This window comes from Tachypleus tridentatus, chromosome 6 (assembly GCF_004210375.1).
Source record: "Tachypleus tridentatus isolate NWPU-2018 chromosome 6, ASM421037v1, whole genome shotgun sequence".
Classification (NCBI taxonomy): domain Eukaryota; kingdom Metazoa; phylum Arthropoda; class Merostomata; order Xiphosura; family Limulidae; genus Tachypleus; species Tachypleus tridentatus.
This window is the reverse complement of record NC_134830.1, coordinates 90852836-90879920: the sequence shown is the minus strand read 5'-3', so window position 1 is coordinate 90879920 and position 27085 is coordinate 90852836. Positions and strand designations below refer to the sequence as shown.

Sequence of the window (27085 nt, the reverse complement as noted above, 5' to 3'; positions counted from 1 at the left end):
ATATGAAAACTGAAGTCATAAAAAGCAGAAAGTCATGAAAGAGTTGCTAATATTGAATATGAATTTTATAGATCTTTGCGTACGAACTCTGAAATGGAGAAATCTTGGAAACCCTTGAATAGAGTCATAACCTCTGATGATGGACAGAGACTAACGTCTTCAATGCAGAATTTGTAACGAAGGTGCAGACAAGAAATCCATAGCTCTGTTAAAATCACGTAAGGGAACGAAACACTTCGGGGGTGAAGCATCTATCCACTTCCCGAAATCTGGGCGAGATAGGATGTGCTATTGTACATTTTATTTTAATTTTATTGACAAAGATAAATCTTAATAAATTGGTTTTGGTTATCACAAGAATCTGTGTACACTTGGTAACAGGGTGCAATCTATACCACTGACAAGAACAACCGCTAGCCGGTTTTCTTTATGTGAAAAAATGTAAATTATTTAAAGCGGTCTGCTATTATCATTTGTTCGAGGCAGTTTGAAATGCTTCTGCACCTACATTATCTTCGATAACTAAAAAGAAATTTGATTTTTTTTAAATAAACAGCAGCTTACAGTAACTCGAAATGCTGTTTGTACTTTATTTTAATTCCAGTCAGCTCAATTATTCATTTATCTGGATAACACCTGACACTCCATAACGGAGTAGTTCAGGAAAAGATTTATATTCAAGAATGTTAAAAAGATTTTCTTTATAGTAAATCCTCTTGAGGAATTCAAAGGTTTTGACTTAAAAAGTGGTTCCTTATCCTTTTGCCACCTAACAGGTCCAACTTTCCTAAATTCTTTACTGATCCTTTAAGGGAGGGCTTTAAGTCCTTCTGTATGAAAAAGAGTGGGTGGTTGGGTGGGTTTGGCGTTTTATTACGCAAAGCAACTAGGCTATCTGCGCCAAATATCCGGTAAAAAGTTAAAAATAAAGTAAAAGTATTAACATTTATAAAAAGAAATCAAGGTAAAACAAGACAAAGTTGAATTTTGGATTTCATGCTGTTTAAGTTTTAATTCATATTTTTATGTCTAATGTACAGCAGTAAGAGAGAAATTACAGTAATACTAGTTTCAAAGGATATTCTGTAACACAAGTTGAATGATCATAACTCGCCAGAATGGCTAACAGGTAAGTATAAACACCAGTGTTAGTTAACCGAAGTTGGCCTTTCTAGTCCTGGTTTCGAGTTATGTGACGTTATGGCCATTTTTAGAAAGTAAAGTAACAGAAGTTGTAAAAGACTTTCTGTAGTATAATTTTAATTATCATAACCCGTCAGGATAACTAACGGATAAGTTCAAGCATCAGCGTTAGTCGCCTGAAGTTGGCTTTCGAGTTATTTGATGTTACAGCCATTTTCTAATTTCATATCAAACTAGTTGCACTTCAAAAAGGAATAATAAAAAAGGTCTAATTTATGAATTAAAAACTTAGTGTTAAAAAGGTCAATGGCCTTTAAAAACTAAGAACATTTGTAAGGTGGACGGTGTCACCATCGCCAATGACACTGTCAAAAGTTAAGGGGTAAACCTAGGAACTAAACATGTCTAAAATGATGCCGTCGTTGAGAGTCATAACGACGGAAATACAATAAAATGTGGCTTATTGTGACATGAGTGTTACAGACTACACACTGGTGCATCAGTCCTAGATAAAAGAAAACGATGAGTTAAAAAAGTGTGACCAATTCGTAGTCTAGTGAGGACACTTAATCTTTCCAATTAATATGGAAACAAGGCCTCTAAAGTACAATAGAGGGTTTTATTTGGAAAAGCTTGTTTTCACGTTGCTCACTTCAAGTCGACTGTCACCTGGCACGGAGCCAAGCCTTGAATGCAGGGCCATAGTCCATGTATGAAACAGGCACAGCAGAGATAGTGCCAGAGTAGACAGACTTCTGCGGTGTCGGTAAGCTCGTTCCCGTGAATACCAACATGGCCTGGTATGCAGAAGAACTGGATAGAAGTAGATGTTAAAGACAAATAGGCCAGTCGGTTTTGAACATCAGCGAGAATAGGGTGAGAACTGAGGTGAAGCGATTCCAGAGTAACGGAGATCTAAGTGAATCCGTATAAATAGTACAGTTCGTGTACTGCACAGCTTCTATGTGATTCAGGGCAAGAGAAATGGCGTACAATTCGGTATTGAACATAGAAACTGTAGAGGGGGTTCTGTGTGCAACAACCGAATCACGGCAGACAATGGCAGAACCCACAGAGCCATCTGATTTCCAACCATCTGTATAAATGGGAATGGAAGAATGGTTTGAAAGATGTTTGGCAAATGGAAAACGATACTTCTAATCAGGAGTATCTGTCTTCTTCAGGTGACTCAAAATCACATTTGGGGATAGTAATTAGCCATGGTGGGATGAGCTGATCTGTGGATACTGCTATGTCATCCATGGATAGACCCAATTAATCCAACTGCACCTGGAGACGAAAGCTAAAAGGAACAGTGACAGACCGTCTATTAATAAAAAGTGTGGCCCCCTGAGGAAGGAAAACACAGCCCCATGTGGGATGCTGTGGTAAAGATCGAAGTTTTGAAGCATACGTTAAAAACAGTTGCAAACGACAAAGATGTGGAGGGGGTTCAAGGGACTCCGTGTACAAACTCTGGACAGGAAAAGTGTGAAAGGACCCTGTAAGAGCCGAAGCCCCTGATGGTGAAAAAGGTCCAACATTTTCAAGGCTGAAGTCCTGGTACAGCCATAGACCAGAGACCCACAGTCTAGTTGTGATCAAGTAAGCGCACGATAGATTTTTTGCATGGAATATCGATCTGCTCTCCAAGAGGTAAAAGAGAGGACACGTAGTTGCTTGCTGTATGGAATAAAGGTCAGCTTACAGTCAAATATAAGCCCCAAGAACTTTGCCTCAGACACCACGGGAAGCACAGCTTCACCAATACGGAATTCAGAATCAGGGTGAATTCCCCTTTGACGGCAAAAGTGCATGCAAACAGTTTTAGAGAGAAAGGTTGAAATCATTTACTGTGGTCCACGTTAATAAATGATTGAGGGCAGTCTGTAGCTGCCACTCAACATACTTCATATTTCACGATTGCCACAAGATGTGGAAGTCGTCAACAAAGTGACCGTTTGCAATTATTGGAAGTCGTTGTCCACTTATGCCATTAATCTTTATAAAGAAAAGTGTGACACTCAAGACACAGCCCTGAGGGAGTACAAGATCCTGTGGGAAAGAATGGGCCTTGAATCGCCGATTCATTAAAATTTTTAAATAAAAATCGGTAAATTAAAACGCAACCCATACGAGTGGAGGTCTCGCAAGATACCATACCTCTACGTTGTATCATAAGCTTTCTAAAGGTGAAAAATATAGAAATAAGATGTTGTAGTTTGAGAAAGGTTTTCCTGATTGATGTTTCAAGTCGAATCAGGTGGTCCGTGGTGGAGTTTTGTCCTTAGAATCCACATTGAACGGGCAAGAGGAGGTTGTTTGATTCGAGGAACCAAACAAAACGAGCATTAACCATCCTCTCTAAGATCTTAAAAAAAACAGCTCGTCAAAGCAATTGGACGGTTGTTCAAAGGAATCTTGGGATCCTTCCCAGGTTTAGGAAAAAGGAGTGCCAAGCATTGAGAAAAACATTATCCTGCCAAATCCGGTTAAAAACAATCAGAAGAATAGCCAGAGAAGCAGGAGAAAGATGGTGCAGCATTTCATAGTGTACATCATCAGGTCACACCGATGTAATGTGAGACCAATGAAGAGTAAGTTTAAGTTCCAACAGTGTAAGGGGGTGATTATAGTCATAGAGACAATCAGCCCGAAACGAAAGTGGCGATCGTTCTGCCTGTGTTTTGATGGCTAAGAAGACGGATATAAAGCAGAAGTGCTAAATGCATGATAAAAGCTTTCGCCGAGAGTATTGGCGATGCTCTGGGTATTAGCAACTTCCTCGCCATCAGAGAACAAGATTGAATAAAGGTAGAAAGATACTGGCCACTAACCTTTCGAATTTTGTCCCATATGACTTTGGAACTGGTGGTAGAAGAAATCCTAAAGGTGTATTTAATCCAATATTCCTTCTGGCTTTGACGTCTGACTTGCCAAGCATGTGCAATGTCGAAATGCAATGCAGTTTAAAAGTGTGGGATATCTACGGAAAGTATCTCAAACCCGTTTTTGAGCTTTTATTGCCATGTGGCAACCAGGATTCCACCAAGGACGAGAATACTGTGAGAAACGTGTCGAGGTTTTAGGAATACACTGAATAGCTGCCTGGACAATACAAACAGTTATTGCTGCAACACAGTCATCTATCGATGGCTTACACACGATGGCAGGATCAAGTTCTGTTTGCGACCACGTTTTTTTTTCTTTATTGAACGAAAATCTATCAACCTCCGTGTGTCCAGCCCTGGGTCGGGTAGGTAAGTTCTGTCTATGGACAAAGATTCCAATGACTGAGGACGTGCATGAATGGTCAATTTACTTTTCGGGGCTGCAGAAAAGGATGGACCCGAGGAAACATTTGAACCTGAAGGAGGTGAAAGTGGGCAGTCACTGGAAGGAGTGGTATGGACAGAGATGGGAGTTGACATAGATGCGTCAACTTTTTTATTTATGGAGGGCAGAAGGTTCTTAAGGTGTTTTGCAAACAATTCTGTTGAGGCACGGAAAGATGTGTCTGCATTCCCACTGTGGTAGTGGAAAGGAGTGCAGTAGCATATGTCCAAGACAGAGTAAATAATATCATTAATAGTCTTTAAGTGTTTTACTTCTTTCTCTTCTACCAGTTTAAGACAAGAAAGAGAGTAAGAGGGGTGTGAGCCACGACAGTTAACACAGTGCAGTTCCAGGTTGCTCTTGTAATCATCGTGGATATTACCACCACAAGGAGTACATACCAAAGAACCACGATATGATGTTTTTGGGTGACCAAACCGCTGACACTGGAAACATCTGAGAGGGTTAGGAATGTAAGGCCGTACCTTGCAGTTCAGATAACCTGCTTTGACTGCTGTAGGAAGACGAGGTGATGTAAACATTAACATCAGAACATTGGTAGAGTCCTTAATTCCGTCTTTACGAGTGAAGATTTGGTGTACCATAGTAACACCTTGGCTGGATAAACCAGCAAAGATTTCTGATTCAAGAATGTTCTTTAAATCCCTTTCAACTATAACTCCTCTGGAAGAATTCAAAGTCGCACAGGGAGTAACCTCAAAGGGAATATCCCCAATGGCTTTTGATTTCAAGAGGAGTTTGATATACTGTGGTGAAGAGGTTTCCACCAAAATGTCTCCAGAACGCAACTTCTATACTGACAGCAAAGTGTATGTGCACACACATATATATTAATGAAATTAAATAATTACATCCAAATGAAGCTAAATGAATAAACAAATCACGAGGAATGGCTGCGTTAAAAACAGCAAATCCCAACCTCTGATTAATTATAACCACAAATGTTCAAGCCATAAACAAAACACAATAACATGAAATAAAATACGCTGTATATTTTTAAAAAGGATTCTAGAGTATAAACTACAACGTGGGATTATAAAATGTATAATAGGTTTTGGAGGTGACTGCGGAAGTGGGACTCGAAAAAAAGACTGACAGACAGAGTGTCCCCACCGTAATGTGGGTCTTACTTTAGCAGACATATCCAAAACCTAGAATACATTTTATAATCCCACGTCGTACCTTATATTCTGGGATCCTTTTTTAAAATATGCAATGTATTTTATTTCATGTTAATATGTTTTGTTTAAGGCTTGAAAATGTGTGGTTATTTTGTATATATGTAAAGTGAATGCCAAGCTGCGTCGTTCGCCTACAGCAGAGATGCCAACTATTTCAAATGACTGAGCGTTATTATTGTAGACAGTGATGTTGCCTTCAAGATATTCTGGCTTGATGTATCTGATAAGTATATTTTTAACTTGTGTAATCAGAGTTCTATGCATAATGTGTATGCAAGGTTCTTCTATTTGCAATATCAAATTGGCTTGCTCAAATAGAGGAATTGTAGACTGAAGAAAAAGATAAAATAACAAGTTCATTTTGTTGTCCAAGAAAACTGTTAATTTATCTAACTTGCTCTGCGCATAACTTTTCTTGGTTACTTCCTTGCTAGCTTTCGTTTTCTTCTCTTTTTTCATTGATTGTCTCTTCTTTAGTTCAAGGTCAGACTGCCTAAACATATATTGAGTTATATCAAATGTTTCTTTGTCTGCTTTTGGAGACTGTTGTCTTGTGTCCCTGTGTGGTTGAGAGGATATCCTGACTGTTAAAGTCTTGCTGCCTGACTGAGCTGCACAGATTTAGATCCTATTATATCTAGTGTTTCCTTTTCACAGTGAAAATACTTCTTCAATGGCTTCCACATGTCCAATATTCTGTTAAGGCACACCCAAAGTAATAGCCATCTTGTGTTAACAAGTTGTATAATTTTTCTTGTTTCTTTGTCATACAATCTTTGAAACTCTTTGAAATGTTGTTTTCTGCTATTACTTTTGTCCAGAAAATAGTAGATATCTATCAATATATCAGAAACTGGGCAGGACAGTTCTCTGGAAGCTTTCTGGGCAGCAATATTCATGAGGTTACAGGCACAGCCCATGAAGTAAATGCTAGGCTGTCCTCTTGAGATGTGTCCCATCACACCTTTACCTATACCAGACATAACTGAGGCATTCTCTAAAGAAAAACTAAGACAGTTGTCCCATGAAATTTTCCTCTTTGTCAGTTTGTGATCCAAAAGCTTGAAAATATTCTCTCCCATTGAAGCTTCTTTTCATTCCACCATTGTCAAAAGAGAACAAACAATTTTTCCAAGCAAAGGGTCAAGATATCGTACAACCACTGGACACAGTTTTGAGTCATCCATGTCTGTGGATCCATCTGTGTCTAAACTGTAAACACTATTAGTAAGTATGATTGAAATCATTTTGTCATCTTCACAACACAACATTTGTACAATGGCTGTAGTTTTGGTTCTAGCACAGCCATATTTTTTCGCTATATCAGAGTCTGGGAACATTTTTCTGAATAGATGTCCTGCATCGGCTACAGCTAGGTGTAAATTATGAGCAATGACGAATTGCGTGAACATCACTTCTACATTTATGGTTTCATACTCTAAATTCTTACTCATAAATGTCGTTATCTGCATCGTTTTTGTCTTCGCCTCAGCCTTTTGTTGGTGAGATGCCGATTTTGTTGTCTGGAACAATCGTTTATCCCGCCATGCGCCACAGAAAAATGGATGTGACAAACTGTACAAAACGCATGAGTGTCACTGACTTTTGATGCAATGACCAGATATTTTGCACTATACTCTTTCCTAAATTTTTGATTCACAGTTTTAGTGAACGAGGTCTCTTTTTTTTTCTCATCTTGTGGACGATCACATTGGTGTTTCTATGCCGTTTTAAAAACGAGAAATACCCATCTACGCGAGCGCTGATTGGCTGACAAGCACTGTTGACGTAACTATGGATTCCCCCACGTACCCAGTATGGAGAAGCACCGGACCCAAACTATTGGTAGACGTCGGAGATACAAATATTTTTATTATTTCAAGCACAAACATGATTATCGCAAGTAGCCATTTGGACTATGTCTTTTATTTATTATCAAAATTTATTTGTATCTCACTAGAAACTTTCTTTTCACCCCTTTCAAGCCCTGGGGAAACAATTTATCACTTTATTGTATAGGCCTAATAATATATAATAATTTGGGAGTTGCAACAAGTCGTAATATTTGTCTGTATGAGCATATAGTTGAAATGTATACACCAAAATCGTAATGATTACGCTGAAATCGTAATGGTTGGCATCTCTGCTACAGGATTTAAGGAAAAGGGGAGTATACTGCAGTGGCAAATGCATCATACAATACTAATGTCCTCTCTTTTACAACGCCTGCAGTTTGGTCTAGCAGATAGTAATCGCTTCGTTTCGTTGCTGCAACATCTTAATTAGTTTACGCGGCTTCACATTGAAACATTTTTGGTTTTTCTTGAAAAAAGAAAGAAAAAAGCGACCCATGCTAGACAGAAAAGTCACTAATATACATATACTACAAGTATTCTTGCTAACAAACATTCGAGAATATATTTTGTCGTAATATTTTTCGCATTACTGCACAGGAAGTTAATAGTCTATGTTGCAAGTGATGTTTTCTAATTTCGTTATTCATATTCAGATATTAAAATACTCGATATTTAACAACTTCTTTAGGTTTTTCAACAAGTCCTTAATGCCCCACTTGTGATATGTTATTATGCTTCCAAACACGTAAATAAAAGTTTCTTTAAAAAATCACGAACAGGCAAGAAAGGGGTGCTGTCGCTTTTCTATTACAAGCAGACTTCAGAAATCTAGCTTTTGCATACTTAAAATGAATTCTAAGTTTCTAACCTATATAAAACCAATGCGTGTCAGGTAACGACTTATTTCTCAAAACAGGAAGAGTCATAAAGGCCAAAAATCATTTATACATATAGAACAGTTCCATTACTGTCCGCTTATTACGATTTTATAATGTGAAGGGGATGCAAGTGGGCCGTGAAACATTACGAGTGCAGTGAGTTTTTGAGATAATAACCCTAAAGGAAAAACGTAGTGTGGGATTAACATGAAACCATGAAAGTAAAAAGTATCTATTCACTTTGAAACTTGGATCGTTTCAGAATTAATATGTTTACTGTTACATCACCACGTTTTTAATTTAAAAAATATTTTTAATCAACGTAGACAAAAGTAAAAAATCAACAAATGTTTTGTAGTTTTGTTGTCTACACATTTCATTTTATACTTTCAGTACATAGACTAACAACAATATCAGGTTATACTTTTGTTGCTAAACAATATGACATAACACCATTGTTAAAATGTAGTGTTACCAAAATGCACTGGTTCTTCTTATTTGAAGTTGTTAACCCAACAATAATTATTCTATGAATACGCCACAAATCCGTTTCATAATGGTCTTAATTTTGATTGTCTCACAAAATAATTTACTGTCTTGACTACATTTTTCTGTTGGTCAAGTTTGATTTCTTAAAATATATTTATTCCAACTAGCTACAATATGTGAAATTAGTACATTGGTGGTGGTACTCGCCCCGTCATTTTCGACGAGCTATAGACGCTTGTGTTCTACTTATACTGTCACATACAGTGTTTACTTAAATATATTAAAATGTTGCCTCGTCTTAACTAATAAACGTAACAGATCAACACGCATTCAAATCCCACTTCCTGTATATGTTAAACCCATCAGTTCCTTACGGTCGTCGACTGGGTGACGTTCCTAACATTCTGGAGATACATATATTCTTCTCTGTACAGCTATTATCTCGCAAGTATATAGCAGTGTCACGCATCGCCGTATAGGCGTCATTCTCACCAAGAGACAAAGATTTCGGTGTATTTCAGTTCAGGCACGCGTAACACGTGGTACTAAGAATGCAGGAAGTACTGCTCTTGACAGCTAGAAGTTGTGTAATGATAGCATTCACAACGCCTGCAGCTTGGTCCAGCAGATAGCAGTCACTTCAGTCTGTTGCTGCAACAACTTAGTTTGCTCACGTGACTTTATACTGAATTTCTTTTTTTCTTTTCTAAAAAGCCACGGGCGCCAGCCTATTGCCATTCTTCTCTTAGTGAAAAGCTACACAATGGGCTGTCCCTCGCCGGTACAGCAGGAAGTCTACGGATTTACAACGCTAAAATCAGGGATCTGATTCCCCTCGATGGACTCAACAGATAGCCCAACGTGGCTTTGCTATAAGAAAATCACACAAACACACACACAATGGGCTATCTGTACTCTGTCCGATTGGGAAATAGAACCCCATATTTTAGCGTTGTAAGTCCATAGACTTACCGCTGATCCACCATGGAACATAAAACTACTTAATTAAACGATCACGAAATTATTCAACGGCCTCTATTTTCTAGTACTTGATATCTACGTCACGGACACTAACGTTCAAAACGCATCTCATAATGCCTGTAACAGAAAATGCCTTTCTCAGCCTTGCGCCCTTGGCTTGTTTATAATTTTACTTTTTTATACTGGTAAAAGTCAGAGGTAGTCGGATCTGATATGAGAAACATTTTTTCATCATGAGACATTTCGTTTGTGTTAACACATTTTAAAAGTTACCACAGACTATCTCCGACATCTACCTACGCCTTTCAAGTAACTTCACGGCTATGGAACAACGTAGGTAGAGAGAAGTTTCTAGTCAACATTCTGCAGATTCAAATCCCCACAACAAATTAAGGTAATTACACAAAAATAGAGTATACAGTGCTGACAGGTGGAGGATTTGTTTGTTTTTTATGAATTTCGCGCAAAGCTACACGCGGGCTATCTACGCTAGCCACCTCTAATTTAGCAGTGTAAGACTAGAGGGAAATCAGCTAGTCATCACCACCCACCGCCAACTCTTGGACTACACTTTTACCGATGAATAATGTGATTGACCGTCACATTATACCGCCCCCACGGCTAACAGGGTAAGCATGTTTAGTGTGATGGGGATTCGAACCCGCAACTCTCGGATTAAGAGTCGAGCGCCCTAACCGTCTAGCTATACCAGGCCTAAGCTCGAAGAGAGAGGGTAGAAATATTAAATTTAATTTACGAAAGCAGCGGGGAACATAGTAAGTAGAGCACCGTGGAGCTTTACAATAAAAAGATATAATATAATTAAAAATTATAACTTTAAAAGGGAAACAGTTAGCGTAAAAATAAGTACAGTAACAAGTTTAATAAAAATTATCTAGTTTCAAACTTATGTCCATTTATGAAGATAAAATTTTGAACTACATATGTACATTCAGTTGAATTTTACGTGTTATTTTTTATCCGTTTACTGCTGCATTCCTTTTTTTTTTTTTTTCATTACTAACTGAGTTTCCCCTCGGTGGACTCAGCAGATAGCCCGATGTGGCTTTGCTATAAGAAAAAAAACAACAAAAACACACACACACTGAGTCAGGTAGTTTTGTGCGTTAGGTTTCATGTAAACGCGTTTATCCAACGTCGAGTACTAAGAAGGCCGCTCACAACATCGCACATATTATGTACTTATAGCCAAGTAAATGTATTCTGAATGAAAAATAATCAAACGTGGACATTCACAGCGTTTCACATATTTGCCTACGTTGGTGAAAAATACCTAGCTGATTTTGGTCTATGCTTGAGAAACAAAAATATATATGATAATAAATAATACTAAAATACACACAATTTCAGCGAAGTAATAAAATCAGTAGAATAAATCACCATTCACAAAAGTAGAGAAATCTCTACGGTAATCCTCTGCTGTTAGAAAATTCATTGATATCGTCGCAGAGAACTACGGAGAGACAAAGTACAATTGCGAACTCGAGAAATTACGAATCTTCAATATGGCAGTTTCCAGTTAATGCACCATAAGTTGTACAAGTTATTTTCCAATTAATGCGCATCAGTAAACCATCGGATTTTTTCAACGGCGGAAAGCGAAGAACTTAAATTATTCAGGGCAAATAAACGAAAACGCTTATGTTAATTGTAAAACTACCGTATGACATACTCAATACCGAATTCATTACGGTTGATCAGGTTTCACTAAAATATTCGTCGCCGTTAATTTCTGTAGGGCTTGTAAAACTACAATAATAATAATGCTATAAATATACACATTATCTATTCTAATAAAAGAAAGTGTATCCAATTAGTATAATGATGCTTAAATGGCTTTGAAGAGCTTATGTAGGTAGCACAGAAAAAATGTAAAAATGCTTATAGGGTGGAAATCTCGACTTTCAAGAATGAACTTAAAAGTAGCTATACAACCTTCACAGGAATTTGTTTGGTAGCTGTGTATACATTTTGGCACAGTACACGTAACTGTTTTCACTGTATGATTCGGTATTTGAATGGCTTCAAAAACAAACTTGGCCAACAGCAGTGAAAAACAAAATTGATAAAATATCTCCTTCTTTTTAAAGAATCAACATAAAAACAATACTATTACTTGTGCAGGAATTGTTTTAGTATGTTTCCAATAGTCATTTGTTGTTGTTTTTTCTGTAGGCTTGTGAAACAAAAATAATGATAGTAATAATAATAATATCGAGAAAAAATAGATTGGTTTTGGATTTTGTCTAATCAATTTTTTTTACTATTATCAATATTTTAGCAGCCTTAACCATTGAGATAGGAGGTCTTGAATACTGTTTCAGAAACAAGTCTGCTTTTATAAATAGTTTTTGCCCTATGCTCTATTAGAATTTTTGTGAAATTCCTGAGCGATTCCGATTATTGACCACTGTCGTGTTTCATGATACTGAGAGCCTCAAATTTTTATCGGCGAGCCTGTCTGTATGAAAAAAAAAGCATACACAAGGAAAAGTAAGTACTCATTTATTTTCAAGGAAATACTACTTTAAAATAAATTCATATTCATGTCTTAACTGAAATTTTTACACTTGACTTGCAAAGCTCCAAAGTAAGATCTACCAGCAAAGTAGAGGTAGAGATTAAAGATTCAAATTAAATGTTGATCTCAATGAACATATTGAATTAAACTGCTATTTCTAAAGATTGGAAATTGATTTTTACTATCATTTTGAATGCTTACCAAACGCATGAATGTATGGCTAGAATGATGCTTTAATAATAACGAAAACCATCAAGTGGAGCAGTGAATTACTCATTATTACCTCGGGCACATGGGTTTCTGGCAACCCAGAAAACACTTGATGTCCGTTTATTATCCTTGCCAAACAGTGATGTGAATGTAACGCTCTTGATATCACTGTACTGTCCTAGTCGAACAGACTGGTGGAAGTATAAATGCGAGCTTTTTTTTTTTTAGCAGTTTCGGATTTCATTTATTGATAATATTTAAAACACGAACACCATGCCCTATTGTAATACTTTGCATATTTTGAACTAATTTAACAAATGATATTTTATTTTAAAATGCAAAAGGTACATAAAGATACAGCATGCCATAACACATGATGTGACGAACAGAAATTGAAATCTGTTCAGAATCAGCCCAGGTGAGAGCTCCGATTCAAAACTAAATAGGCCCGGCATGGCCAAGCATGTAAGGCGTGCGACTCTTAATCCGAGGGTCGCGGGTTCGCGCCCGCGTCGCGCTAAACGTGTTCGCTCTCCCAGCCGTAGGGGTGTATAATGTGACGGTCAATCCCACTATTCGTTGGTAAAAGAGTAGCCCAAGAGTTGGCGGTGGGTGGTGATGACTAGCTGCCTTTCTCTCTAGTCTTACACTTCTAAATTAGGGACGGCTAGCACAGATAGCCCTCGAGTAGCTTTGTGCGAAATTCCAAAAAAACAAAAACAAAACAAAACTAAATAAGTTGCTTTGCGACATTTGGAACATCAACTGAATCACAAAAGGCAGAGATATTACAAAGTCACTACACGAGGAGTAGTTTTACAAGAGCGACAGTCTATTCGACCTGATACGTACCAAAGGTAAACAGGTCTAGACCATGATTAATTTTAAATTTCAATGCTTTTTTACACTTAAATCCAGATCTACATGACAGTTTCTTGAAGCGGGAAAAACATGATTCACTGCCTCTCGCTTCGGTTATGAAACACCATTTTTCTACTAACCTGTATTCACAAATTTCTGCTGCCTACAAAAAACTATTACCACACTTCCACTCAACACGTGAAAAACTATCGTGTAATATCATATTAAAACTATATTGAACTATATTGCGTGTGTAATGTGTGTAACAAGACAGAATTAGCATGCTTGTCTGTTTGGAATTAAGCACAAAACTACGCAGTGGGCTGTCTGTGTTCTGCCCATCACAGGTATCGAAACCCGGTTCATAAGCGGTGTGAGGCCGCAGACACCGCTATGCCAGTGGAGAGCAGAATTAACACGAGTGAGGTAGAATGAACTGTTAAGTTAGATGATTACTGGAATATCTAAACACAAGTGGATGCGAAAATACTTACTTGATGGAGATTTGTGACCATAGGATGGAAACTTAATTCTACTCGTACATACATTTTATGTTCATAGATACTCTAATAAAAGATTACCTACAAGAGGACGTGACGTCATCTTACCTGGAAGTGGCATTATATACAATTCTAATAGTGCATTTTCCTATCAAAGCTGTGAACATCACAAGTTTATGTGAATTGACAGTAATTTAGTTCTGGGACATTTCATCGCATCATCAAGTTTCATTTCTTGCTGTCAATAACGACAACTTTACAAAAGCCGCTTATCGAGCGGAAGTTAAAATTTCTTCACCAAGGTGCGAGTGATTATGTCATTAATTCATATACGTGATGCGATAGTATTTAACATGAAACGTCCTCTCTAAATATTATTTTACGCTGACATAATTTTGATAAGATGGCTGTATTACTAATTTATATTGGAATGAATTATGCTTATTTCCATTATTTGTATATTTATAGTGATTTACTTTATATAATGTTAGAAAATTACGCTAACGAAAGTTTCTTACACGGTTGGCAGGAGATTTTATTCTTGATGACATCCAAGCGACACTTGTTAATTTTGTTCTATTACCAATGAATTAATAAAAGGTAATTATTATTTCTACCCTATTTATTAATTATTATAATGGTGTTTCGATTCCGGATCGAGTCAATGCCAGTCTTCATAGTCACCCTGCTGTAATATATAGATTGAAGCTGAGCTTGTATTCATCCTTCCACGACCTTTGAAAATGGGAATAACCATTACTCATACTTATTTCTCAAAAAAAAAATTCTTAACAGCCCAACAATTTTCATTAACTCTTGAAGTGCACAATACAGTCAATGTATCTGGGTTCTATGAAAGACGCAGTAACAGTTTTCAACCATTATGAAAAATATTCATGCTGTTAATTCGTTAAAATTCCTACAGGACATTTTCTGAGAATGACTTAAATAGATGACAAAGGGCGAAATAAGCAAGTCGTCTCCTTTCCTAATGTCGGAAAGTCAATTTCACAAATCATCCTCCACTCACGTAAACCGGTAATACCTGTAGTCAAACCACAATACACACACAAAGTATACATAAACGAAGAATTCGGCCATAGCTCTTCACGATAACTTCTCACCTACGAACACAATACGTTGCCACTTTTGTTAAACTTCCTATTTAACAAACAGTTTTGTGTGTTGTTGTTTTTCAAAATAATTAGTAACTTAACACGTAGATATAATTTTCAATTATTATGCAATTACTTCAAAATGGAAACTATCCTTCCTACAGGTCAGTTTTGTCCACTTGGATAACACAAACTGGTCTATTACTTCTGGTGGTTCATCATCAGAACCAGCTATAATTATATATACCTATTACTGGTGGGTGATGAAGAGAGAAAAATAAATTAATACATTTCTAATCACAAACAATTCATTTTTTTATACATACATTAGCTGAATTATTCACTAAAACACTCATATAAAAGATTTGCTTGGGAGTTGGTGTCCGTTACGTGAACGGTTTTTAATATAAATATATTAATAGCTTTTCAGATGCAAAAACAGTTCATGTTTCATTAATGGTGTGAGTTTTGACCTCCGCATACATCTTCTAATTAAGCAATGGAAATATTTCCTTGGCATCAAGATAAAATTTTAGGATTCTTTTCTGAGATAATCGTTATTTGTTAAGTCGTCAAAACTAACTGATTATAAAGATATCAATATCTACGAAGAAAAGATACGTGAAATTCTTTTTTTTTCTTGTGAGCGCAATAAATTTACATTTTAAACCATAATTTTACAAAAGTACATGTATCCATTTAGAATTTGCGAATCATGGAACCGATTGTCACCAGATCTAACATGTACCCTTAGCACCACTAGGAAGACCACGTACGTAGTAGATAGGCGCTTGGATATGAAATCTCTCCCACTTGTAGTCCCTAAGGAATTTGCTGATGTTAACTAATACTCAAGATATTTCTCAATATGTGCGAAAACAAAACACACACAAAACAAGTACTAATTATATAGTTGAGAAATTATAACTTAATTCTGTAGACTTTAGAAAATTTTCAGATTTTCTCTGAATGTGACAAAAGGAAGCTTCGTTTCTTCCATGTACATGTTTCTGAAACATTAGTGGTAAAAAAGTTACTTTTGTATATTGGAAACTCAAGTATTTTTTGTTTTGTTTTGCTAGTTCCTCATAAGCTTCTGGCCTGGCATGGCCAGATGGTTAGAGTGCTTGACTTGTAATTTGAAGGTCCCAGGTTCAAATTCCCGGTCACACCAAACATACCCGTCCTTTCAGCCATGGGGGGCGTTATAATATACCAGTCAATCCCACTATTTGTTGGTAAAAGTAGCCCAAGAGTTGGCGGTGGGTGGTGATGACTAGCTGCCTTCCCTCTAGTCTTGTACTGCTAAAATTAGGGACGGCTAGCGCAGATAGCCCTCATGTAGCTTTGCGCGAAATTCACAAACAAACATAAGCTTCTTTTACAATTATAAATATGGGGGTATTTTATAGGTGAAATACAGCACTGTTCTGGGATGTATTTATAGGTTTCGGTTATATTTGGTTTCAGGGTGTATTTTATAGGCTTCAATTATAACTCTTTTGGAGGTGTATTTTATAGATTTTAATTACATCGCTGGTTCTGAGACGTATTTTAAGTTTCTATTATAGCATTGGTTGTGTAATGTATTCGTAGTTTTCAATTATATCGTTGTTTTTTAAATGTCTCAAACTGGTTTCATTCACAGCGCTGTTCTGGAACGTATTTTATAGGTTTCAATTAAAGCACTAGTTCTGTAGATAGACGAAAGTTCACTTCAATGAAAACTTACCAAGAAAAAATAAATGGTACATGGAAAGGATCTAAACCTTCAATTCGGAACACTATTTGTATTAACAACCGTGAAACTGGTCACGCGTTCCTAATATTCAAATTTGAAGGATGCGCGTAAACAACACAGTTTCATTCTTCCTGCAAAGATTACAACTATCTAATCACACAATATCAGTAATATTCTACACAGCTTCTAGTTTCATAACAAATCGTGTTTATAAAACATAAGATTCACAAGATTGTGTGTGTGTTTTTAACACATCCATAGGCGAAAAAATAAATTAATCGACAAAGTCAGATTACAAAATTAAACTGAGGTACTCGCAACAACAAAAATGATATGCTTCCCAGCTCAGAGGTAGCTTTGCATACCAAAAGAATTTCGAACTCCACGTATACACGCACCCGTCCTGCCAACAGCCAGAACAAGACGAGAGCAACGGTCAATACCCCTAGTGCTAAGAGTTTATACATTATTCGTGCACTTTCAAGTATTGCGGCACGTTACACGTTGTCAGCGAGTCGAACCTGGCCATCTAGGGATCTCTTGACTACCAAGCAAAAGTGGGTAGAGAATGGGATACAAGCCCCACTGCATCCCTCCAGGAGGCGTGCTCCACACATTCCTTCTCGAAAACAGGAACGAAGGTAGTGGACGTCAAACTGACAGCAAATATACGCTTGTACGAATAGACTTACAGATATAACGACTTCACATTCCAACCATTATTCTTCATTCTTTTTCCTGAGTGTGATGTTACTGACCCGCTCAACGAGTCTCACGAAATAACAAAAACAAAAATTCTAGAACACCTATATAAAAAAAAACACGAAAATTTATAAAGCAACTCATGTCAGTGTATAGAGAGAATCAAGAAAACAAAAACATTACATCAAGTATAGGCGTCTTAATAACTGGTAATCAACCGGTCAGTTTGAACCTCGCTATTAACATGTCCATTCAAAAGCAAAAACGAAAGCCGAAATTCTGTTTTGGCCCAACAGGTGATACAAACACAGCAAAATAAAGGATATTATTTTATTCATATTCAGTTTGGTATATAGTTCACCTAAGAATCATCAGTAAATTCAGAGTTTTTTCCTCTCTTCCTTTTTAATTTTTCGCTACAAAATTATATTTGTGTTTCACAAACACGTACACACATATACAAATCTAGCTGTCTTTTTCTAAGCATACACAGAGACAGATGTCAAGTACGTGAACAACTCACGTTAATAAAAAAAAACAACAAAAAACAAGATGGCAGAATACTCTTTCACGCGTTAGAATAGTAATTACTAGCTGGAATACCCGTCTCCAAGACAGAAGTTATGTAAATTCATCATTAATGAAAGGTTATCTTAAGAGTTGCTTCCCTCATATATGTAGCCCTCCAGTGGCACAACGGTTATGTCTGCGGACTCACACCGTTAAAACCAGGGTTTCGATACCCGTGGTGTGTAGAGCACATTGTGTAGCTTTATGCTTAATTCTAAACAAACAAACAATCTCATATATATAATTATAAAAACTGCAAAACAGAAAATGTGAGACCGCAACCTTGCATGTACATCCGCATGGATACAAAAAATTCTTCATACCAAATATGGTGACGATCCATCAATGGGAAGAGAAGTAGTTGTAAAACACGCCAAAATACCCATAAAAAGCGCAAAATGCAAAACTAATAATATGCACGTATGCCCTTATAGACCCAGCAAACCTTCATCCCAAATTTGGTGAAGATTCCCTGAACGGAAGAGAAATAGTTGTAAAGAAAAAAACAAAAAACGCCCATTAAATCCGCAAAACGCAGAATGCAAAATTGAGACTTTATACGCACTCCTGCATGGACCTACAAACCAATTTTGGTGAAGATCCATTCACACCCTGTGTATTCGTTACATGGGCATGCAATAGACATTATATGTGTGTGTATTACACACTGGGCATTTCGGGTACTATGTTATTCTTTCATAATCGGTTGTTTAAAGATTAATAACTTTCCGATAAAAATATTTGTCGTTAATCGGATGACAACAGTTTAAAGCTAGCACACGCACAACACTTGTTTACTTTTATTGTGTATATTGTAGTTGATGAATTTTCGACATATTAAAAATAAGTGGTGAGAAAAACACTGTCGAACACAGCAACGGTTATAGTTTTTCGAAAGCGAATTTACTTTTTTGCTAAAAGCGTGACAAAGATTCAAAGTTAAATCAAACACTCCTACAAATAATAGAAATTTATAGGAAGAAACACGAAAAACCACATTAAATACATTTCGTGATGAGTAGGTCTGAAATGTAAAATTTTGAGTTTAAACCTTTACAAAAAAAAGATTTAAAATTCACCCTTTTTATCACAAATATATCTAAACATGTTTCATAGCATGTCTGCAACTTTCTCTTCTTTACACTAGTCTAAACAAGTTTATCTTTAGTCTTCAAATCTGGACAACACGACTCCATTAAACTTTTTATTTCGGTTAACAAATTCACCTCTACAGCTCTAACAGTCTACACATCCTTAAAAGCATTACTCCCCTTGGCTATAATTTATCAGGTACGTGGGCTCTACCCAGTCGATTCTGAGAAAGATAAGTATTTTACAAGTAAACACCAACGACAAATATGCAATGTGGAGACCAATGTGTTTAAAGAATGCTAAAAGAAGTAATTAATTAATTAAACGTGCTCTGCATTTATCACGAGCATATATAAAAAAAAACCCGTATGAAATATAATAAAACAAAGTGTAAACATGTCTCGGTTTCATTTAGCAATGCCTTTTGTAAACATATATTGCAGAAAACATGTTTATTCATCTAAATTTTACTTTTGCCAAATACGCTTTAGAAGTTTATAAAAGCATTAGACTATGCCTGTCTGTGAAATATCGTTTTGCAGCTTTGTATAAAATGTTCACATATTGTACAAAATGTGTTGCCTTTGTTCGCCAAGTTTATAGGGCAAGGGTCGATTTACAAAGTTAAAAATAAGATGAATCAGACGCATAGTTTGCGAGTTACCAACTTACAATCATGAAATATCAGTTTATACGAAACATTTCCTTGTTTTTAATTTACAAGGGCAAATTACCATATCAGAGATGGATTAGCCATCACAATGTTAAGTAGGATACCAGTTTAAACAGACGTTTACCCTCATAAGGTTAAGTAGGATACCAGTTTAAACAGACGTTTACCATCATAAGGTTAAGATACTAGTTTAAACAGACGTTTACCATCATAAGATTAAGTAAGATACCAGTTTAAACAGACGTTTACAATCATAAGGTTAAGTAAGATACCAGTTTAAACAGACGTTTACCATCATAAGGTTAAGTAAGATACCAGTTTAAACAGATGTTTACCATCATAAGGTTAAGTAAGATACCAGTTCAGACACAAGGTTCCCGAGAAGCACTAATTTGCGATTAATTTCCACTCCCTCTCACGGTTTCTTTCTGGACTTAACTGATGTTATGTTCGTGGCAGTTGAAACACGTTACACAATAATCAATATTTTATGTCTACAGTTGATGTTGACGTTCACTGTAAAGGTCTTTTCTGGTTTAAAGTGACTTCCTTTTCAGTTTGTTGACATTTCTAACGTGTCACATGGTTTGTCACCTTATTTTTGTAAACTACGCACTCGTTAATTGGTCATTATAAATTTGTTGCCTGTGTATTGTTCTCCTAAGCGGGATTCGACTCGCAGACTGCAAATCGAATGCCCTAACCACCAGGCTAAAATGGAAAGTTCATCTTTTGGTCGACTGATCACCAAGATATAAAGTGATAACCTTTAATGTGTATCTCGCAACAGACAGTTAAAATGTTGTTGATGCTTCAGCTAAATTCAATCTGTACTTGTGCGACTTTATGAACTGTTGAATAAATACAGATAAACTTAATCAATCTGGAACTAATCTAGATTATTCTTGACATACAAAATTCTTCATCTCGGACTACTGCGCATAGGTTTTGTTTCGATTTTTCATAATGGAGATTATTATTTTGATATTGTGTGTAAAATGTTTCTATGTTATGCGCTTTTTTGAATTATTTATATATGAAAGGAAAAAAAAGAGCACAAATACATAAATACGTGTACGCAAAACTAAAATAATCACAATATAATAGCTTAAAAATATATCTTAAATCATTTCACTCATACATTAAACAGAAAATGAAATTGGGTATTACATATCACTCATACTTTACAAAATCAAAAACTATCGTTTTTTCATCCTAAATATCACGCAGCACTAGTCTACATAGACAAATGTGTATGTTTTCTTATAGCAAAACTATATCGGGGCTATCAGCTGTGTCCACCGAGGGTAATCGAACCCTTGATTTTAGCGTTGTAAATCCGAAGACTTACCGCTGTACTAGCAGTGCATGTATAAAAATAACAAAAGGTGGAAAATTATAACACCGAAAACCTTCGTAATATTACTTGCAGTTATCCTAAATATACTGTATAAAAACGAAAAGCTGTCCACCTGTAACGCCAATATCTCGGCCGTTGCGGTATCGATAATCATGCAACTTGGACGAAACAACGACTCTTTCTACGGGTAGGTTGGCAGAGATCTTACGAGTGATAAAATCAAAATGGATTTACGCGCACCCCAAGTTATATTTTACTGATGCACGAAAATCAATATCACTGGTTAAAATTTCACCATTACGTATGTTTGATTGTCGAGGAGACACGCTGAATCAACATAACCAAATTTTGTCCAATCAGAACCCTCGACTTCAGCTCTATAATAGCTTGCATGTTTTACTCGCAGCACATTTCAATTTTTAAAATGCCTATAAAGTGCGCTTCTTCATCTCAATGGACTATTAAAACTAAAACGGAAAACAATTTAATGAAGGAATCCCAAAATTCATGATAAAAATCAGTCTTTACCATCACAATTAATAATATACAGGGTGAAACAGCTGACCAAGTAGGAATATGTCTTTGAAAATATGTTTCTTGCATATATATAAGGATTCATCAAGAACATTTAAACATAACTTTAAATATACAAAACCAAAATGCTAATCAAACAATACTTATAAGTAGATGATCAAATATACATGAAAATCATAGTTTTCGAGAAATATCAGAAACAGGAGAGTCAAATACATATATGATGTTACATGAAACATGTATATACACATAACTTTGAGAAGAAAAATGATAATTTCTCGTCGTATGACGGATACTTAACTCGTACATATATATTTGAAAAGATTTGCATTCTTCCTTGACTTGCTCGCTCGTCTATCCCTTCCGCCTTCATAACGATCGCTACGATTGAGAAGTGGGGAAAGCAAAATATGGAAAAAGGGGAGGGTAGAGTTGATACTACGAGAGATAACGTAATCTCGTGAGAAACACGTTATTAACCAACAATAGTACTTGTTTCGGGTGCGACAAGCACTGTACGCCACATCAGAATTGCCAAGCATATAAATCTTCCAAATGACGAAGGTCTGTTAGTCAAGTGTTTGACGGGAAAAATGTAATAAGGGGTAAAGCTGTCCTAAATGGGGAGATATAATAATTAATGCATTGGTCAACTATCCTTTTTGTTATATTTTACTGTTTACAAATACAGACAGTTAAGTGCCGTTTCGAAAATATTGAAAAGCATGTACTAAATAATAACTCAGGGAAACCATGTAACACACAAATGATTTATAAGAAACAACATGGGAATCTTTCGGGATCATTACTAATGGCTACAACGTTTAGTACAAATTAGATCTATTTCAACTTATTCGTAAATAAACTAACGTCCGAGTATGATTATTTTTCGGTTAAACAAAAGACTTTGCTTTATTATAATACAGCTATACTAATTCAACCTGACAAATAATAATAAAGATTGTAGACTTTGCTTTATTATAATACAGCTATACTAATTCAACTTGACAAATAATAATAAAGAGTGTAGACCTTGCTTTATTATAATACAGCTATACTAATTCAACCTGACAAATAATAATAAAGAGTGTAGACTTTGCTTTATTATAATACAGCTATACTAATTCAACCTGACAAATAATAATAAAGAGTGTAGACTTTGCTTTATTATAATACAGCTATACTAATTCAACCTGACAAATAATAATAAAGAGTGTAGACTTTGCTTTATTATAATACAGCTATACTAATTCAACCTGACAAATAATAATAAAGAGTGTAGACTTTGCTTTATTATAATACAGCTATACTAATTCAACTAAATAATCTGTATTGTTTTGTTCTCCTACATGTTTTCTTCTTTTAACTACACTGTGTTTTAACATTTAGTAACACATTTTGAAAGATATTATCAAAGAAACAAAAAATAAAACAGTTAAAACCATAATGTTATATAGAATACTAAATCGTGAATTCAGTTGACAAATATTTACAGCTATAACGTGGTCAAGCCTGGCGTGGCCAGGTAGTTAGAGCACTCAATTCGTAATCTGAAGAACGCGGGTTCGAATCCCCGTCACACCAAACATGCTTGCCCTTTCAGCCGTCGAGGTGTTATAATGTTACGTTCAATCCCATTATTCGTTGGTAAAAGAGTAGCCCAAGAGTTGACAGTGGGTGGTGACGACTAGCTGTCTTCCCTCTAGTCTTACACTGCTAAATTAGAGACGGCTAACAAACAAACATCCTAATCACTTATCCAGGTTGAGTAGTTTAACGCAGTACAAAAAGTGTGGACCCTAAATACAGCAGTAAAGTTATTTGTTTCATAATATCTCTTACGTAAACGTTATATAAATCATAAATGAAATCTTAATTTAAGAAATAAATTCTGTAAAGTAATTGTTGATAAAATACTTATTTGGGATTCTTTTACTTCTAATGTTTACCACACAATTTATTGAAACATTGCAATAGGACATTGAATTCGTGACTAGTCAACTGGATGGCAGGCTCAGCAAAACAGTTCGAAATCATGAGTAATTACGGCTGAAAACATTCAACGACTGTATCGGCATGATAATTTAATATTTGTTTTTCATATATTCACGAAAAGCTACCCATTCAAGGAAGGTCTGCACTAGCCGTCCCTGAGTGTGAAGTGACAGACTAAAGGAAATGCAGCTAGTCAACAGCATTCATACAAATTCTCGAACTGCTCTCATCTGACCAAATAATACGATTTGGTCATACCCCTTGTAATGCACTCGGCAACGAGACGCGAACCCAGGATCCGCAAACCCACAGTCCGATATGCCAACCATCGGGAAACGCCCTAATTCGAAGCAATAAGTACGTCTAGTCAGTTTTCATGCAGAATAGATCTCGTTAAATATAAAAACTGTTAGTTTGGTCTTCATACACAGTTCTTATTTTTGATTGGAAGTTTAATAATCTATGAAATGACTTATATACAATTCACGTTAGTAAATGAAACTACCAATTTTCTGATGCAATTACATATACGTTTAGACAAGAATTATTGATATTTCATTTAATCTTTGGTTCAAAAACTTTATTTCGAATACTTTTGTTTTCTAGCTAAATACGTTGCAATCAACATTTTCTGGCATTTGAAGAATTTTAAATGTTTTCTAGCCTGTATACAATAGATATTTCAAATAAAAGTACTGCCGAACGTTTTTGTACGTGTGGAAAAATAAAAAAATAATAGAACCAAAAATGGCAGTAATTTGGTGCAAGGATGAAATTATCAAAAACGTAGATATGAAATGGACCAGCTTATAAAAAAGAAAACATCTACATGTGAACGTAAAAAAGCAACACAACAGCTCAAAATAAGTGCCTGTACTGGTACCGCCTTAAAAAATACATTTCGGTACCCAGTGAGTACCAAAATAATTACCAATGGTTTGCTCTGTCCTGTGCTAAAAGTATCTCAACTAACATCTACTTGATCAGAGTTCTCTAACGCACAAAAAAAATTACTCTAATATATCTGTAGCAAAAACAACCAATATACCAAAAACAGCCATTAGGGACTGAGAAAGTTCTATGTCACATAATAATAATGACAATCTTCACAACAGAGTGAAGTAATGAAATTTTGTTTTTCATCTAATCTTGTTCCTAACAGCTATAGTTAGTTTCGCTGTATTTAGAATGATCGGTATTCTTACAAACCGAGAACCTGCAGTCCACTATATCAAAAATTCTTGCACCATTATTATTTTGGGAACCAGGCAAAGGAAATTCAAAGCTGGCACTAAAACACACATTTAACTGTTTTATTATCCTGCAGCTTATTTTTATTAATATTCATATTTATTTGAAAATTAATAGAATGATGCATTGGTTGTAACTATCTATATCGCTAGGTCTTTGTTTGTTTATTGTTAAGTGCAAAGTTACACAATGACCTATATGTGCTGTCTTCACCACAGGTACTGAAACCCTTTTCTGGCGTTATAATTTTTCGGACTTACCACTGAGCATCTATTCGATTGAAAGTAAAAACAAAGCTCAATTCACTTAATGATAACTAAAGCGTTTTATTTCTTTAAATTTTGTTCCACAAATTAATTAATATTCGTTGAGTAGCATAAGTTCACGTTGTAATTTACGATCAATCCCACTATTCGTTGGTAAATTATTCCAAGTGTAGGAATGTCAGCGTTAGTGGTGAACTGCTTTCCCTCTTAGTCGGGAGTTCAAAATTAGGGACAGCAGCATATATCGTTAGTAACTTTTCCATATACAAACATGTGGTCGCGCATTCACTAATTCGTGTATAAACCGGTGTTAAAAGATACACGTCATGACACGAAATCTGAAGACAATTAATTATTTTAACAATATTAACGATTTATCGCTAGACCTGACACAAATAGGTGATCGTTCACACATTATATGATTATAAACATTGTTACAGAAACGGCTAAGCATCCGCCAGTGCTTCCGTCTGTTCAGTCGCAACTTTTTTATATTTATAACCACATCATGAAATGAATGTTCAAACTGTTAGTTCATTACAACTGGTTGCACTTACATTAAACACTTATCACACCTACTAATCTCCCTCTGGCCCGGCATGGCTAGGTGGTTAGGCACTCGACTCATAATCCGAGGGTCGCGAGTTCGAATCCCCGTCGCATCAAATGTGCTCGCCCTTTCAGCCGTGGTAGCGTTATAATGTTACAGTCAATCCCACTATTCATTGATAAAAGAGTAGCCCAAGAGTTAGCAGTGGGTGGTGATGACTAGCTTACACTGCTAAATTAGGACGGCTAGCGCAGATAGCCCTCGTGTAGCTTTGCGCGATATTCAAAAAATAAACAAAAACAAATCTCCCTCTGACGGTTTTTTCTGCAGTAAAGACAAAAATTGAATATCACGAGTAAAATAAAACCTCTTGGTGGATAGTAAATGTACCGTTATTTTTCAATGGCAATAAAAAACTCATCAGTTTCTGTTTTTATTCTTAATGTTATTTAAGCTACTTAAGGTTACCACAGTTGAAGTAAACAACACAAAACTGGCCGACAAGATGAAATACCTCTGTACTTTTTTAAATCTCCTACCTAATAATGGTTGGCAAACGTAGCACTAAAATACAAACACCATGTTGACAGAGGGTACAGTAATAAAGCAAGCTGATGCAATATAACAAATGAAAATAAAGATTACATATTTCTTGGTGTGTTATGTGAATAACAATCAGCAGTACAGACCTAAACGCCAACACCACAATGTATAATATTGATATACCATATTAAGAGTGAAAAACAGACATTTTTGGGCACATTGGAAGATAAACTCTATTAGTTGTTTCAGCCGACTAGTTTCGGTGACAAAGTTACCGTCACCAGGCTTAAACGACAGCTACTGTCACAAGCTTGTAACAGTTACCGTAATCAGGCATTACAGTTACCATTACACAGGCCTGCGAATTTAATGTTCATAAAACTGGTTTTGGTTTTAATAATGAATTTTCCATAATTCAGCTACGCTGATTTCGAAAGTAATATTCATTTTTTATATCACATAACGATTTTTTTTACAAGTCGGAAAAAAACAACTCTTACTTAGATCAAATTATTATTTTGTTTAACATAATGAATGTCTGTTATTATTATGTTTGGTAATAAAAATAAAAACAAACTGAAAAACTGAAACCTACGTCTTTTAGCCTGAAAACAACGTGTAATTAGTGGTTTTTATTGTTTGTAGGTATTAAGTGATGACATTTTGTGAAAAATCTGTACGTGGAAAAAAATGGA

The 27085-nt window shown here is 35.9% G+C and overlaps 2 protein-coding genes across 7 annotated transcripts in view; both read right to left on the bottom strand.

Moving 5' to 3' along the window:
* LOC143253025 (ankyrin repeat and BTB/POZ domain-containing protein 2-like) overlaps positions 1-27085 on the bottom strand; it is a 112262-nt gene that overhangs the window by 24590 nt on the left and 60587 nt on the right. The gene's annotated exons all lie outside the window — the stretch shown is intronic.
* The window catches only part of LOC143254447 (uncharacterized), a 32167-nt gene continuing 7500 nt past the window's right edge, over positions 2419-27085 (bottom strand). The window contains exons 2-3 of the mRNA XM_076509634.1: positions 4375-5275; positions 2419-2446 (exon numbers count right to left, since the gene is read on the bottom strand). Of these exons, the coding sequence (XP_076365749.1) occupies positions 2419-2446; positions 4375-5275 (929 nt within the window). The remainder of the gene's footprint in view (positions 2447-4374; positions 5276-27085) is intronic.